Source organism: Crocodylus siamensis, chromosome 12 (genome assembly GCF_052110815.1).
Source record: "Crocodylus siamensis isolate JL-2025a chromosome 12, ASM5211081v1, whole genome shotgun sequence".
Lineage (NCBI taxonomy): Eukaryota > Metazoa > Chordata > Crocodylia > Crocodylidae > Crocodylus > Crocodylus siamensis.
The window spans coordinates 3570768-3586842 of record NC_143406.1 but is presented as its reverse complement, the minus strand read 5'-3'; the positions used below and the strand labels follow the sequence as shown (position 1 = coordinate 3586842).

The 16075-nt window shown below is 49.6% G+C and overlaps 1 protein-coding gene across 3 annotated transcripts in view; it reads right to left on the bottom strand.

Annotated features, from left to right (window-relative positions):
- The window catches only part of PAX7 (paired box 7), a 131470-nt gene that overhangs the window by 64400 nt on the left and 50995 nt on the right, over positions 1 to 16075 (bottom strand). For all 3 annotated transcript variants that reach the window (XM_090024005.1, XM_090024007.1, XM_090024006.1), the window contains exon 5: positions 10157 to 10356. In XM_090024005.1, coding sequence (XP_089880131.1) covers positions 10157 to 10356 — 200 coding nt within the window. The remainder of the gene's footprint in view (positions 1 to 10156; positions 10357 to 16075) is intronic.

Sequence of the window (16075 nt, the reverse complement as noted above, 5' to 3'; positions counted from 1 at the left end):
TCCTTCAGGGAATGTGCTGCAGAGTTTGAAAATGATTTCAGATTTCTTGCTCACCAGGTCAGGGTCTTCCCCACCTACCCCCACTTCGGGGGTAGATTTGGTTGTATTTGGGGCAAAGGGTAGCGTTGGCTCTTATTGAACACGAGCCCATACGGCCAGCCCTGCTGATACCCTGCGTGAGACGTTCCTGCAACTCGTCCCTCTCGCCTGCCCCCAGCACAGCAGCACACCAGAGGTGAATGGCAGCAGAGACAGCTGCTTGCCAGGAGGAGGCTGGACTGAATTATCCCAGCAGCCGCCGAGATCTGGGTCAGCTCCCACAATTTGTCTGACAAGGGGAGGGAAGGGAGGTCAGGAAGAGGCTTCTGTGGGAAAGAAAGCCTGTTGTGTTCCTCCTCCACCTAATCAGGACTTGATGCTGGAGGAAGATGGATGGGATGAATCAGCTGATAAGCAGGAACAGGGATGGGGCTGACAAGTCATGCCCTCAGCCTCAGACCTCCGGGGAAAGGTGCAACGCGTGCTTCCTTCCACCTGCTCTGAACTGCAGAAGGCGGAGGTGGAAAAGATGTATTGGGTCATTCGTGACCCGGTTCCCCCCAACTCCGTGCGGCTGCTGGCTGGACTAAAGACTGTGCATGCATGACTGGCCCTGGATCGCATATAGGATGGGTTTCCCTGGCACACGGGTTAGTGTTTTGTCCAGTCTGGTTATTAAATGGCACAACTGCTGGGATTCCCACCACCACCTGCTCAGCAGCCTTTTGGAGAGGGTTGAGGGCGGGCTCCTATCCTGCAATGATTGTGTTAGAGAGGATTGGATAGAGAGGTTGTGTGGGGTTTTTTTTGTAGCTGCCTTTCTGGCCAAACTGCATGATTGCTCCTGTCTGAAAAAAGTTTTCGGTGCTCTTTGGAGCACTATACAATTTCTTTAAGCACCCGGACCCCTAAAGCCTTTTTTGTAAAAGTTATTGTTAATATCTAAATCGACTGAAATAAAATAAACACACGAATCACCGCAGTCTCCTTCCCCGATCCACCACTAAGAAGCTGAACAGGCCCAGGGTCATATTAGACATAGATTTTGGACACATCAGGCTGAGGGATGTAGGCAGATGGGGGAGGAAAGATGGTCCAAGTTAGGGCCCCAACCTGGGACCCTGGCTCAGTTGCCTGCCACCAATGTCCTGGGTGACCTCAAGCCAGTCATTTAGCTTCTCTGTCTGCCCTCCACCTGCTAACTGGAGATGGTAGCCTTGTCCTATCTCCCTGGGGATGTCTAGGCACAAACATGTGAAAGATTGTGATGGCTCAGATACTGTGATGGGAGCTATATGAGGACCCCAGAGAGCTTAGGGCTTCCCTTGGTTTCCTCCGCCAGGTGATAAAGGATGCAAAAAAGACAATAGGAAGGTGTATACATGGCCCAGATGATCATCAAAGTCATTTAGCTGGCGATAACTCTTTACAAAGTTTGAAACAGGTTATATATAATTGATATAGCTCTTTAAACACCTGCATTTCACATGGGCTTATAAACACAAACTACATCGACCTCCTCATATAAGGAGGTCCAGTCACATTGGGGCAATCTCATACTATGTCTATGAAATAATACTGTTAGAACAAATCAAATCGGTCTTTACAAAGAAACCGATCCAATGAATGTAGTCAGTTTTTCTCTCCTGAAAGCCCAGCTCCTGAAAATGTGTTATCTATGTGCAAGTATCTAGTGAGCAGCTTGGACAAAATCTCTTTGTGGTCTATGGATTGCTGTTTATTCTTCATTGCTTAGATATTCAAGAAGTGATGGATCATGGTATACATCTCATTCAAAAAGTTTCTGATCTTTGACGAGGTGTCTGAAAGCTTTCCATTAAAACAAGAAAATAAAGAGTCACAGAGAACAACTAGTGTTTGAGCATGAATGCACTTGTTCAGTTATTGCACAAGGAATATGCATTTCCCAAACACTTACATTATCGAAAACCCAGCCCTCGGTTTGTGTCCAAGCTGACACAGAGACTGGTTTCGGTTCCAAAGCAAGATCTGAACTGATAGGTGCAGAGCCCCAGCTCTCCGGCCTGCCTTCCCTGTTGCATTGTGAAGGGTATTAATACCGCATCCATCCAGCAAATAATAATCAATATATTACATTGTGAAGGGTATTAACACTGCCTCCATCTTGTAATTAATAATCAATACTTTACAGTCGAACGTAACAACTGCTAGGGATTTGAATGACAGTTTTGCAAACAGTGTGATAGGAATATACGCCATATAGAAAGCTTCTCCGTGATTATTTCAGTTGTGCAAAGAAAATGCTATTAAATAAATAAAACGAGAAATACACTCCTGGCTTCGCTTATCTGTTTATCTCTCTAATAAAATGCATGTCTGGGGATAAAAGGGGCTTGGGGAAGCTGAAAGACACTGGGATAAATTCACTGCTGGCAGAAAGCAGTTGCAAGGCAGTGTGTTTTATAGAGTGCCTCACCTCCACTCGAATGCCTGCCTCTTAGATGGCCCAAGCTTAATAATGTTCCAGTTGCATTTAAACTTTCCAGAACAGGCTTTGATGTTCACACCTCAGTGAGGTGAATGACGTGTTGGGGAGCAGATTTCCTGCTGCTATTGTTTGGCTGAAGATAGACTGGGCTTTAACAGCACACCAGCAGCACACCGATTTATATTGTGAAGATTTTCTTGGCGCGAGAAAAAGCTGTGAGCCTTTAAAAATAGCTTAAATGCTGTGGGGAATGGATGAAAGATTACAATATCTTGGAAAACACCACTCTTGATTCTTATGCATGTTTTCCATTGTTCTTCGCCATAACTGAGTCGCCTTTAATTGGCACCTTGATAAATAGTGGGCCTGTTTAATGGGAGAGCTGGAGAGGGGAATAGATTAAGTCCTGTACGTGGGCAATGAATGAATGGCACGTTTACTTGCTTTTAGTGGGGCAGGGGCTGGTGGCTTCTGGGGAAGCAAGGGCTCAGTTGCACTCTAGCTCATCTGGATCTTTTTGATTTTCTCTACCCGAGCTGGAAGTTTTGGGAGAAACAGCTGACCCGCTCTTCATAAGAGGAAGGTGTTTGTTCCCCAAGACTTCCCAATCAGGTAGGCAAAATCAGTATTTATCAAGAGGCCTGCTTCTTATTCCCAGTGGTTAATGAGTGCAAAATGGTGTTCTCCACTCTACATTTCCTATGGACCCCTTCTTCTATGTATGCAGCCTGGACAGACATTTTTATTCAGTTTCCTGGATTTCAGCAGAAATTTTGGCTGAACAAAGACTATGGGATCAGTGGCCCCATCCCCACTGTTTTTTGTTGCAATGTTTAACATACTCATTATAACAGGACTGACCCTCTCCGGCCTTAGGTAACTGGGTTTTCTGCCCCTTCGCTGGTCTATGCATGTTTCCTCTGGGCATGGTGCCGGCCGGATGATGCCATGCGGATGTCAGACTGGTCTCCTCAGTCATCCACAGCCTCACCGATGACTTCCCTATTTACTGAAAGATTGCCATCCTTGTACTGAGGGTCTGCTAGTGATGGGGCCCCTTACAAAGATTTTGCGAAGTATGTCAAGCTGCCTGAGTGCAATTTGAACCCCATCCTAGGATACGTGCATGGCAGAGTATGTGTGTAGGGGGTCGGGGTGCAGGTCATGCTTGCATTTCTGATAGATAATACATAGCTTTGCAAAATTCAGGTGGAAAAGGAAGGTCCCTGTGGTTGGAGTGAGTTTGGATAACTGCAGATTTTAGTTACAGGGTCATTTTGGGATGAGTGGCTTATCTACAGGGATGCTAGCGTGCGTGCACATGTGCGTGGGGTGTTATCTTGGCATGTGACCTGCCTCCATTCCTATTCCCAGCTCAGGCTGGGTCAGTGGGAAGGAACAGCAGTGACATGGCGAGGAGATGGAGCTGAGTCCCTGCTGGCTTTACCTAGTGGAGCTGCTCCTTTAAGCTTGGCAGACAGAGCGGTCAAACTTCACCCATGCCCCCTTGCTGGAGCTGAATGTCACTTGGCTATTTTGTTGTGACCTCTCCCAGGGCCTGGGCACAGGCAGAAAACGCCTCTAAGCCTCTGGTGAAGCGGCTGCCGCGGTGGCAGGAGCCGCACGCTGCATGGGTCCTCTATCTGGGTGCTCCTGCGTGCAAGAATGCTATCGAACTAGCAGGCGGCACAGAAAACGGGCATGCCAACCTGGCCTCTGCCAGGCAGCCCTGGCTCCCTCATCCTGCACACAATCCTTTCAATGCCCCTGGCTGCTGCCAACAGCACGGGGCAGCTGCTGTGTCGCAACCTCATACCACCCCTCTCCTGCACACAATGCAAGCTAGTCAAACCCCCTGGAAAGGAAGAAAACATTGTCAACTGACCTTTAAGTAACACAGGATTGCTTTACAAGATCCTGCCTGGAAAAGTCTCAAAGAGCTTTGGGATCAAACCGTCAGGCCGACTGCATTAGACTGAGGCAGGCTTGCACGGCTCAGGCTAACGCTCAGGGAGAAGATGGACAGGTCCATCTCTGCCCAAGGCTCCTTCCAACTATCTGCCCTCATTGCACCTAGTAACAAACACGGCCATGAATGAGACTAGCCCCCGACCAGAGCGATTGCTGTCTGACCGAGTACTGGGTTCCCCCTTTCACACCGCGCACCAGCGCTTAGCAGGGTCCTGGACTCCCCCGGTCCCTCCTGGGGAGCTGCACTTCAGCACAGCTCCACCACAGGGTCCCTGGACTCGGTGGGCCAGGTCTCTACCTGCTATGAATTGGTGTAAGATGGTGTAAAGCAATAAATGGAGCTAGGCCGACGAGGTTCTTTGGGGCAACCTGGTATCTTTTATTAGACCAACTCAAATACTTGGAAAAATTCTTCTTTGCAAGCTTTCAGGAAGAGCGCACACTCACTGCAGATGCTTCCTCAGCCTGATGACGGGTATTTATACCCAAAAGCTTGCAAAGAGGAATTTTTCTAGCTATTTGAGTTGGTCTAATAAAAGATAGCAGCTTTACCCAAAGCACCTTGTCTGCCTGTGTCCTGAGACCAATATGGCTACAACCTAGACCCGTGTATAAATGGAGCTAAACACATTATCACCACCTGAGGCTCTGGCCCCGTATGTCCCCATGACTGAGATATACAGAACATCACTCTCATATGGAAGAGTCAACATTTTTTTCATCGAAGCCAAATTTTAAGGGAAACTGCCATTTGGAAGAAGTTTTAACAGAACCACAGGAGTTCTTCAAAATTTCCTCTTTTCCAATAAAAACTTTCAGCACAAAACCCTCCGACCTCTTCCAAAACCATTGCTTCATTCCAAGGGGAGAAAAACTCTATTGCCCCCCGCACTGAAACTTTTCTACTGGAGAGAAGTGCAAAAATGCAAAATTAAAGACAAAAGTGGTCCCCCCCTGCAACTGATACCGTTTTTTTTCCACACACAACCGTTGCTGTTTTGTTTTTGTTTTAAAAGAATGAATCAACAAGTGAGAAAAGTCTCTCACCAAAATGAAACAAAAGAAGATGGAACAATCTGAAAAAAAAAAGTTTTGAATGAAAAAAAAATGATTTTCTGAAAGATTGAAGGAATTCTTTTTTCCTTGGTCTTCAGTTTTGGAGATGATGTCACGCACGCTAGCATATGTGGCTGCTTCTTTATGATGATGTGAAACTGTGCATAAAAGTTTGCTTTTCTGCAAGTGGGTGAGAAGTGGGGGGCACGGCAGCCTCCATATGTGGCATGCAGTGGATTGGGGAGGGCACTGGCAGCAGAATGGCAGATAGGGAAGGGAGCAGAAAACAGAGCAGCAGATCAGGCAGGGAGCACAGGGAAGGAAACAGAAAGTAGAGCAGCAGATTGGGTAAGGGAAGGGAATTGGAGGAGCGCTTAGGTAAGGCGCGGGGCTGATTTGTGGCGTGCCTGCCAAAAAGATTGGCCCCCACCGGCTTAGAGGATTGCTAGCTGGGATTATAAACCAAGTGGAATAATCAGAACAGACCTGAGCCCTTTTACTCAACGAGACACACGGTCTATTGTGTCCAGACCCACCGCAATTGCATCGTCCAGAAAAATGATCAATAAGCCGATGGGTCTCCAACCCTTCTCCCTACTGTAATATTAGCATAGAAATAAAGATCTCTCGGTGCATGGAATTTCCTGGGGATTAATAGCCATCATCAGCATATCAATGCATCAGCTCCTTCTAGCTCCTCATTAATTCCCAGGAAGTGCCCACTGCCTCGGCCACAGGGACTAGGATCAATTTACTCGCTAGACCCAGCTGCTCGGGGTACGTCCATCTGATTCACTCGCGAGCGATGTTGAGTAACAAAATATACCATGTGTTTTCCGAAAGCTCCCAGCAGGCTTCTGGGAAGGAGTAGTGAAACAGTACTTTGGGAGCCAGCAAAATGAGCCCGTTCATGGTAACGGTGGGATAAACACAGCCCAGTTGCTTGGCCTGGACCCTGTGTGTTACCCCTGATGTTTGAGAAATAGTCCCGATGCCGAGATCTCTAAATGAGCTGGGAGTCTGGGAGCAATATTTGCTAGACCCCAGTTTGGGGGGGCATGATCTGATGACACTTCTCACACATGCTACTGGGACTGGGTCTCTCAAACTCCTGCACCAAGAGCATACCGAACAGCAAACAGCCACTAGGTCACAGAGACATCATGGTCCAGCGGACGGGAATTCAAATCAGGCATTAAGCTGCTGATCCAAAGCTGCTGAAATGAAATCAAGGCAGGGGAGGGGAAGCTTTCCACTGACTTCAGCAGGCTTTGGATCAGCCTCCAAATCACTTGGATCTTTGAGTTTGTCCAAGCTGGATCCTGGCACCCTGAGGGCACAGCAATCGAGATGGGCCTACCAAAATGCTGCTCGGCCCTAAAGGATCCCCTCCGCAGAGGAGAAACTGGAGCTCACAACTGTTGCTGCGTCCTCCTCCCCCCTCCCCGCTGTTCAGCTTGCAAACTTTATTAGCTGTCAACGTGTTAAACTTCCACTTAGCTGCACAGCTGCATGGCCAGCCAGGCTCCAAAGTCCTGCTAATAAACTTTAATGGACTGAAGGGCCTCTCAGATGAAGGGGAGCCCATGGGTATGGACTCAGAGAGCAGGGAGAATAAATGGGATGAGAGGGAGCTCATTTCATATCTGAAAGCAAACAGTGGCAAGCAGGTGAGAAGGAAAAGCAGGTGAGGGACCATCCAGTGCGTAACCCGGTGAGAGCCTGATCTCCGGTGGGAATTTCGCTGGGCACGTGAAGTAGCAAGAGTATCACCTAGACTAGACTTCAGCACGCTCTTGGGTTGAAAGCAGGATTTGCTGGGTACAATCCCACCACCTTACAGCAGGTCGTGAAGGCAGCGTGCTCCAATAGACGAGGCACTGGACTGGTGCTCAGCCAACCTGTGGGTGGCACGTGGGTCTGCACCACCTTGGAAAAGTTGCTCGCCTTCCCTGCACCTCTGTGTCGCCTCTCCCCTTCTGCCTGCCTTGTCCGTTAACTCTGTAGGCTCTTTGGGGCACGGCCCCCTCTCTGACTATGTGCTCGTGCCGCACCTAGCACAAGGCCCATCTCTCATCTCCATCTCCCCGTCCGCACAACGCTGAGACGCAGCATCTAGCACAAAGCCCTGATCCCAGCTGTTGCTACTGCTCTTGCCAATATAATGCTAGGAGGCCTTCGAGTCTCCGGAGAGACGGGAACAGGGCTGCAGGAGGTGGCAGGAGTTTCCCTGCTAGGTGCGTGTGTGTTTTTTTTTCCACAAGAACTTGATTGACTAATGTTTGTGGGTCCCGAGAGCCAGTAAAAGATCCGCTCTGATATCCAGAAAATTTTACAAGGGGCGGCAGGCTTAAAAGTGGTGGGAAGAAGCCGAGCCTGCCAGGATGTCGGAATGAGAAAGCCATCAGGAATGCGCCTCGGAGAACAGCTGCTACTTGGACTCTGGCAGGAGCCTCCCCGCGAGCTGCCTGGGAGCAGAGAGAGGGATTCGTGGCTCACGGCTCGAGACGCGGGAAGGGGCTTTACTTTCCTTCATTTAGCCACTGATGTTGCTTTGGCTTCCTCTGCTCCCTGCCCCCTTGTCACTGGGAGGGCGGCCCTCCAGCTGCGTGGGTGCCCTCCATTTCAAGGCCTGGCATGGGGCTGTGTGGAGGACTCTGAGCAGATGGGCATCCCTGGGACTCGCCCTCCCCTCCCTGCTTGCCCTGTTCCTGGCTTTGCGACACAGATGTGTTTTTTCACCATAAACATGTGCTCGGAGGTGCTTGGCCAAGTCAAATCCGCCCTCCGGGCACCTTTCCTGGCGTGCGTTCGACACATCTGCACCTTCTCGTACCTCCATCAAGGTCTGCTCATGTCCGCGTCAGTCGAGGCACAGGGCAACGGCGGCTTGGTGCTTAAAAGGCCCCTTCGTTGACACACTCTCTCTGCCCAAGCTGGAAAGAGCATGGCTTGCTCGGAGCAGGTGGTGGGGGCGGAGGGGGATTGTCAAGGCTGCACAAGCTCTTGTAGTGCACAGGACTCCCAACCTGTGCTCTTGTACCCCCCCCCCCCCGATGCCACCCCTCCCTACGGAGCCTCTCCCCAGCCCTCCCCGGAGGCAGAGATATACCTGCTGCCTCTTGATTCACCTCCCTGCAAAAACCACAGTGCAACTCAGGGTGCACCTCCCTGCAAAAACCATGGTGCATGGTGCAACTTTCTGCCCGACAAGAAATAAAGTGGTGTTTCAGCTTGAGAGCAGCCTGGTCCCCACCACCCATGCCCCATACATTAAGAAGGCAAGAAACTCAATATAATGCCTTGGACACAGAGAAGCTGCTCGTTGGAGGAACATCCATCTAGCCTCAGCCCTCGCTGCAGCCTTTCCCAAGTGGCACGAACGGCATCTCCATTGCTAAGACCTCTAGGCATTGGCTACGCTGCATCTGCTGGGGCGACGCGGCTTGTGCCTGTGGGGAGCCTGGCCTGAATTACAGCATCTTTTCCATCTCGGAGTAGGAGGGGGCCGATTGTCACCCCTCCAGGAAAGGCTCCTGAGAGGTGAGAAGATGCATGGGGAACCCTATGAGATGGAGCATTCCTGGCTCTTCATCTCCTTCGCTGAGGAAGGCGGCAGGGGGAAGAGCATGAACGGTGGGGCTGTCCGACTGGCTGGCCGTGGGGAAACGCCTTCCCTTGTCTGGCTTTGGGTGTGATTCAGCCCTACAGACCTGCTACAGAAAAATGCCTGTTTTGCTTCCATCTGATTGCTTACTTGGAAAGTCATGGGGCTGGGCGGCTCCTGCCCTCCCTCCCCTTGCAATTCAAGCCCAGACTCTACACACAGAGACCCGATGCGCAGCCTGAAACCTAATAGCACTGCCCGCACGGAGGACTGACTGCTGGTGTCTCCATTTCACTTCTTTAGCCCAGCACAATCCTCAACAGCCCTCCCTTCCCCTTCCCTAGGGGACTCTATTATACCCACCGATCTGTTCACACTCCTTATCCCTCTGCATGTTTGCACACACTGCTGACCCAGCCTTTATCTGCAAGACATAAGGGTCTCTGTGTGGAGTTCCCACAAGGGCTATTAATCGTGTAGATGTCAGAGTCCCACCTCCCTTCCCCTCCCCTTTTCTCCCCACTCTTCGCAAACTCTCAGGAGATGTTCAAAATTTTTAAAAAAAATACATATCACGCGCCAAATCTGCAACCTTTGCTAAACATGATACAGTGCCCTGGGCTGGGGGATGGCGAGTGGTGTGCTCCCACCCTTTTATCTGAGGTCAGTGGTGTAACACCTTCCCAGCCCAAAGCAGAAAGCACGGATCTGAACTCCCCACCCACTTTGGGAAAGTTTGGACCGCAGTCCTACCCTGGATTGAAACAGGGCGGCTGGTACCTCTGTGACACACCGTCCTTGGACTATGGGGAAGCTTTGGATCTGGCTCCAAACTGTGCGTCTTGAAGCCCTGTTGACATGTTTCCAGAGATAGGGAACATCCACCTTATCACTTCCAGCCGTCGCCTCTGCCGCTCATCCCCAGGGTGAGGCTGGAGCCACCTTCCTGAAGGGATGTGGACTCCCTGCTCTGCTCCCCGGGTACTCTGCCATGTCCTGGCTCTGGTCCTTACCTGCACCCGCGCCTCAGTGAGCTTGGTCCTCTGGGCTAGCTCCTCTCGTGTGTAGATATCTGGGTAATGGGTTCTCTCAAAGGCCTTCTCCAGCTCCTCCAGCTGTTCAGCAGTGAAGGTGGTCCGGCTCCGGCGCTGCTTGCGCTTCAAGGGCAGGTCCGGTTCGGACTCCACGTCCGAGCCTTCATCCAGCCTGTTACCTGGGAAGGCAAAGAGACAGGGAGTGACGTGCGTGTCCTGGAAAAGCCAAAGGGCGAGAGGGCAAAATGTCTCAGGGAAGTGGAGGGGAACCCGTGCTGAACCGATGCTGCCCGCTAAGCCACTGACACATGCCTAACAGAGCAGGTCGAGGGTTTTCTGTCCACGCTTATGAGGCTTTGGAAAAAGCCCGTGTCTCAGAACAGAAAGAGTTTGAAGGCACCGGCAGCTTTTGACAACTCTCCTGCTTTGTTAGGTTTTAAAGCCCTTGCAAAAAATCCCGTTCCCACCTTTCCAGAAAGTTTCCCGCTGTCTTGGCTTCAAATGCCTTCTCCTTTTGCAATGTTAGTTAATGGATGCTGACATAACATTAAAGACGGTCAAAACTGAAAGGAAATATTTTGCAAGCGCCTACTCTGGACACTTTCAAGAAACACTTGGTGGGATCCCTTGACCCCAGCTGATTTCCTGCCCCTGGGGCAGGGGGCTGGACTCGATGATCCCACAAGGTCCCTTCCAGCCCTGATGTCTATGCAATCTACAATCAAAATCCTTTGGTTAACCCAATCTGAATTTTATTTTGGATCGTATTTCACTGAGATCTCAGCATTTGCCTGAATTTGGGAAAGAAAAAAAAATGAAGCCTTGAAAACTCACATGAGATGGGAAGAAAAGCTCCCCACTTGGGAATATTTCCAGAATGGGCACAGGGCAGCTAATTTGATGCTGAAAGGAAGGACAGCAATTTTCAATGAATCTATAGTTGCCCAGAACTAGGCAGGGGGTTGTTGGAAAGGCAGAGGATATAGCGGCAAAAATGGCCATAAGGTACTCAGAGGCAGGGTGATACGGATGCCTGGAGCAGCGGGTAGTCTGCATCCAGCACGCAGTTTATAAGAGACACTCCTCAAGCTGAAGGAGACTGATAAAGCACACAGTGAGCCTAACCTCTGGGGCACAAGCTCAACCCCAGCCCTGGTTGATGGCTGTTACCAGCGGCCGGGCCTTTGATGGCTCATTGTGAAATAAGTTTGGGGGCCTCCGTTCAGTTCGTTATGGAGAATTATCCACATCCCCCCCAAAAACCCTGCCAGTTGGCACTCTGTCAATTGTCTTTGCAGAAAGGCTGGGGATTGAGCGGGTCACAGATCCTGAATTCCCATGACAAGCCCAAAGGTGGTGCTTCCCCGTCTGTGAGATGCGCCCGGCTTAAGGAGGGCACGTGGAAAACCTCCACTGCCGCTGCCTGTGCCGAACTGGCCTCTTCTCCAGGTCTGTCACCCAAACACTGTTTGTGGTATCAAATCCATGAGAAAAACCCATCCTCAAGCAGAACATGGGCCCCCTAACTTCAGTCGATACAACTCTGGACCCTGTCTTTAAGAAGGATGTTGAATCAACAAAACAGCATTATGAGTGACTTAAAGCAATGAAGGGGATGTGGGGAAAGGAGTTTGAAGAGCTCCCTTCAGCTCCAAGCAGCTTTTCAGTGATTGCAGGCAACGTGGCATGGACTCTGGAGGGGGAAGATGCCCCTGAGTTACTACAAAAAAGATGCCCCGGGGTTAGATCCAGGCAATACTCACAGAGCTGCACCCGGGTTAAGGATCAGGACCAGTGGCTTTTTGTGGGAGAGGCTGGAAGTAAGAGGCGAGACTGCGGCACTCGTGAGCATCCTCTAGAGGCCTCTCACAGCACAAAGCCGGTCCCAAAGCATTCCCTAAATAACCGCGGCCCGGCAGGTTCAGTGTCCTTGTGATGCAAATGTAGATCTACGAGGTGTTTCAGCTAGGGCAGTGCCGGATGGTGGTGTGCGGGAAGATGCGAGAAAATTTCAACTGAAACCGCCTCTCTTTGCCCCAGAAGGGGCATCCCAGTTGTGGCATCCTGCATGACTGCTGAATGGCGCAGGTATGCAGGGGATGTGAGGCAGGGCCCGATTATTTATAACGACGGGGTCACGCGCCAGTGGCTGCAGGATGCTGCAGCACCAGGGGCTTTCATCACCAGGCTCTTGGCGAGGGGGGCACAGCGTGGGGCTGAGGCTTGGTCTCATTTATTTGAGCCATACCATGGGCTCTGCTGTAGCTGTGGTGAGCCCATGGTCTCAGAGCCAGGGAAACCACCAAACCACGGACTCGCACTGCTCCTAGCTCCTGCTGTGGGATATGACTGCACAGCGCCATCAGGTTTCCGAGTCTTAGATGCATTCTTCTCACTGAGCCAAAACCTGGCTCTAATGAGAGGCATATGAGCGCTGGTGCTGACTTCCATGGGACCAGCACCTGGGCCATGGTTTTAGAGGACTTGCAGTCTTAGTCACAGCACAAATGCGATATGTGATCGGCGGCTTGCATTTCTAGGGACAGTTTCAGGGTCTAAAATGGGGCAAGCAAGAGTATCTGCACTCCCAAGCACTGCACACTGCGCATGTGAACACTACTCCCTTCACTGTGCATGAATCTGGGCCAGGTACAAGCACATCTGGAAGCTGAGACCATCTGATGAATGTCATTTGTGCAAATAAGATGATCTCTTTGGCCAGCCATGGTTGGCGTCTTGAGTCCGTGTTCTTCAGGGCAGGAATGGGTAATGATAAAAGGGAAGACAGAGGTAAGTTGGGGTCTCATTGAACGATGGCTCTGATAATGATGCGGCACTTGGGAGGGGTCAAGACAAATTCATCAAGTCAGGTGCGATTTCTCTGCCCCAGCAGGTGTTGTCACGCAGGTAATACACACACTTACCTGTCAAGCTCAGGCTATTTATGATCTAACTGTATGGGGTTTTATCTCTGCTATGCTCAAAGGATTAGCTAGACTTAACTTCAATACAGGAATGACCACTGGAAAATATTCAGGCACCTGAACCAAGCTCACTCCTTAAGGACCTCTGCAGACTTAGACCTTCAGGTCTTTCCATGGTGATAGAGCAACTGACACAACGGACCCCCGATCCCCCATCCAGATCCCTACCCGCTGCTGGATCCCAAAGTTAATAGTGCAATAAAACCACCAGAATACCTCAAACCCACCTGGCTACCTGGGAGGAAGCAGTAGGACACCTGTTACCAATGGTGATTACTGTAACTGCAGCTCCTGACTTAGCCAAGAACGAATTTGTCCACGTATGATTATTTTTGTTACCCCTACTTCCCACCCCACTAAAGCAACCTCTTGTTTGTCCCCTCCATTCTTGGCTGAGTCTCTGTTAGACCATAAGCATTTTGGATCAGGAGCTTATTGGATGTACGTTGGTGCAGCCTCTTGGCTCCATCACAGTATAAATGTGAAAATTAAGAATAAATACTATTTTCATCAGACTCACTGGCCTACCTGGAGCTAGTGCAAGAAGTATGGGCCCATCCAGATGACTCACCTGAATAAATAAAGCTCAGATATCTATACACGAATAACTAGAGCTCAGATACCTATACCCCAATAATTAGAGCTCAGATACTGCTTAGAGACCTATCACTATGCTGTATAGCCGTGCTATAGAAATGCCTTATAGGTGTAGGATAAGTTAAAATAACCCTAAAAGACCCTTCCAAACATTTTCAGCTCCACACTTGGCCTCACCACCTTGCAGCCTCTTGTACCTTTTTGGCTGTGATGAGCCGTAAAGGGAAGGAGCTAAGCTTCCTTTAACATCCATGGATCTGCAATACCTTGCCTGCTTCAGGAGCACTGGAGGGATCAGTCCTTGCCCTACACTTAATTCACAGCATCCCCGCCCGTGATATGTTGGGTATCTATCTAAGTAGCCGCAGTGAGAGATAGTCAAAGCCACCACTGGAAAGGAGCAGCAGCAACAGAGAACTTTTGGGGCACTTCCTATCTCCAAAAGCTCGAGCTGGATGTTTTCTGCATTTTACCAAAAAACTGTGGTGCAGAGTGAGGAGGCGACTTGCCATCGTCACACAGCAAGGCAGCAGCAGGGCTGGGAAGGGAACCCAAAGCGCCTGATGCCAAGTCCTGTGCTTCAACAACAAGACCATAAAGAAGGACCAAGAGAGCAAGAAAAATCCCAGGGCACGTCTGGAACCAGCTGCTCTTAGCAGGATGCAGCTGCTACTGTCAGGCACAGATTTATTAAATAATGCAGGCAGCCTTCTGGCTAAGATTGAGTGTGGTATCAGCCTATTATCCAATGCATCCTCTATTATCAGGGGACGATCTCCCGTAACTGCATAAAGATGGATTCAACGATCTAACAGGTCTTTTCCAGCCCTCACCCGTTGGAGCCTATGGCAGGGAAACGTGCTGCTATTATCCTTGCGCTGGAGGTGGACACAAAGCTACAGGATTCGCTACTGCCCGAATGTTATCTAAAGGGGATTCCCTCCAAACTGCCCTCCCTGCAAAACTATTTTTCAGACTGAAAATGTCTGGATACTTCCCCCCTCCCACTCCATGTGTTGATCTTTTTATACTGTGCACTTCTGTGGTCTGGGGCTCCAGCTAGGACTGGGAGCAGCAGGGTGAAATAGTGAAGGAAAGGTTGTTTTTGCATTATTTTGTTTCTGGTTGGAAGTAAGCATTTCACAAGGTCCTCACCTGCATTACACAGACCCAAGGGATAGCCGAGTGTGACCTGGGCTATGCACAGATTTTGTATCTGTATATCAATGAAGCGAATGAGACTTTTTCTTTCCTTTTTTTTTTTTAACCAGAATTGTTATACTAGTACAACCGCTTGTGCAGATGCAGCCGTGCCAGGGAGAAGATGCCTTATACTGTTTGAGTTTGTTCTTTTCTTATGGGAATAAATTATCCTGGTAAAAACACTTTTACACTGGTATAAGTGTATCCAAACTAACGGGCTTGTACCATCAAGACTGTACCAGTACTTCTGCCTGACTTCAGAGTAACACAGCTGACCACCTCTCTATACCAGTATAGTCAAGACAGTACTAGTGTCCCATGTGGACAAGGCCTCAGCTATATAAAGTGTTTGAGTATGATGCCTTCCTGCTTTACACCATGGAAGAAAATGGCATGCAGAATTGGGTGTGCAGGTTAATCTGCTGCAAGCGGATGGAGAGTTCCCACTTAGTTTGTAAGCTCTTCCGGACAAGGAGCATCTCTTAGTTAGCTGGTTGTACAGCACCTAGCACAAGGGGAAGATGTTTTCAAATGCAGCTGCCAAGCAAATAATAACAACTGTGATTTGATAGCATCTGACATCTGCTCTGGAGAAGAGTAAATGACCACCTTTAGTCCAAGGAAGTGGAAAATCAAGCACTTGGTCTTGTGTGATTTACCCTTCACTATCTGTAATGATGTACGGGGAAATATTAGATCATTCACTATCAACCCCTCTAGGATGCCATTTTGCCTAGGGATTGGGTGCAAAAAGAAAGCAACTGAGGGAGGATACATGAAAAAGGCATCGGAGCGGGGAAACGGGGAAAACTCGAATGGAAAAGGAGACACTGCACTGGTCCCAGCCTAATTTTTGTGTGATTTTATCTTCAAAACTCAGCACAGCTGCCCCATAGCTGAGGGGAAAGGCAACACTATTCTTTTGTCTGAATGGTAGTGGTCTTGGAAAGAAACGGGGTTTTAAATTACAGGGGAAAGAAAGTTTGCCAGCTTGGAAAAGTGCACGATTTGAAAACCTCTGGAAGCTTCCCCCTGTATTAAGATTGCAGGACATGGGTGTCTCTGCCTGTGGGAATGTACAGCACTGAGCACTGCAGGGCCTGAGCACAATGAC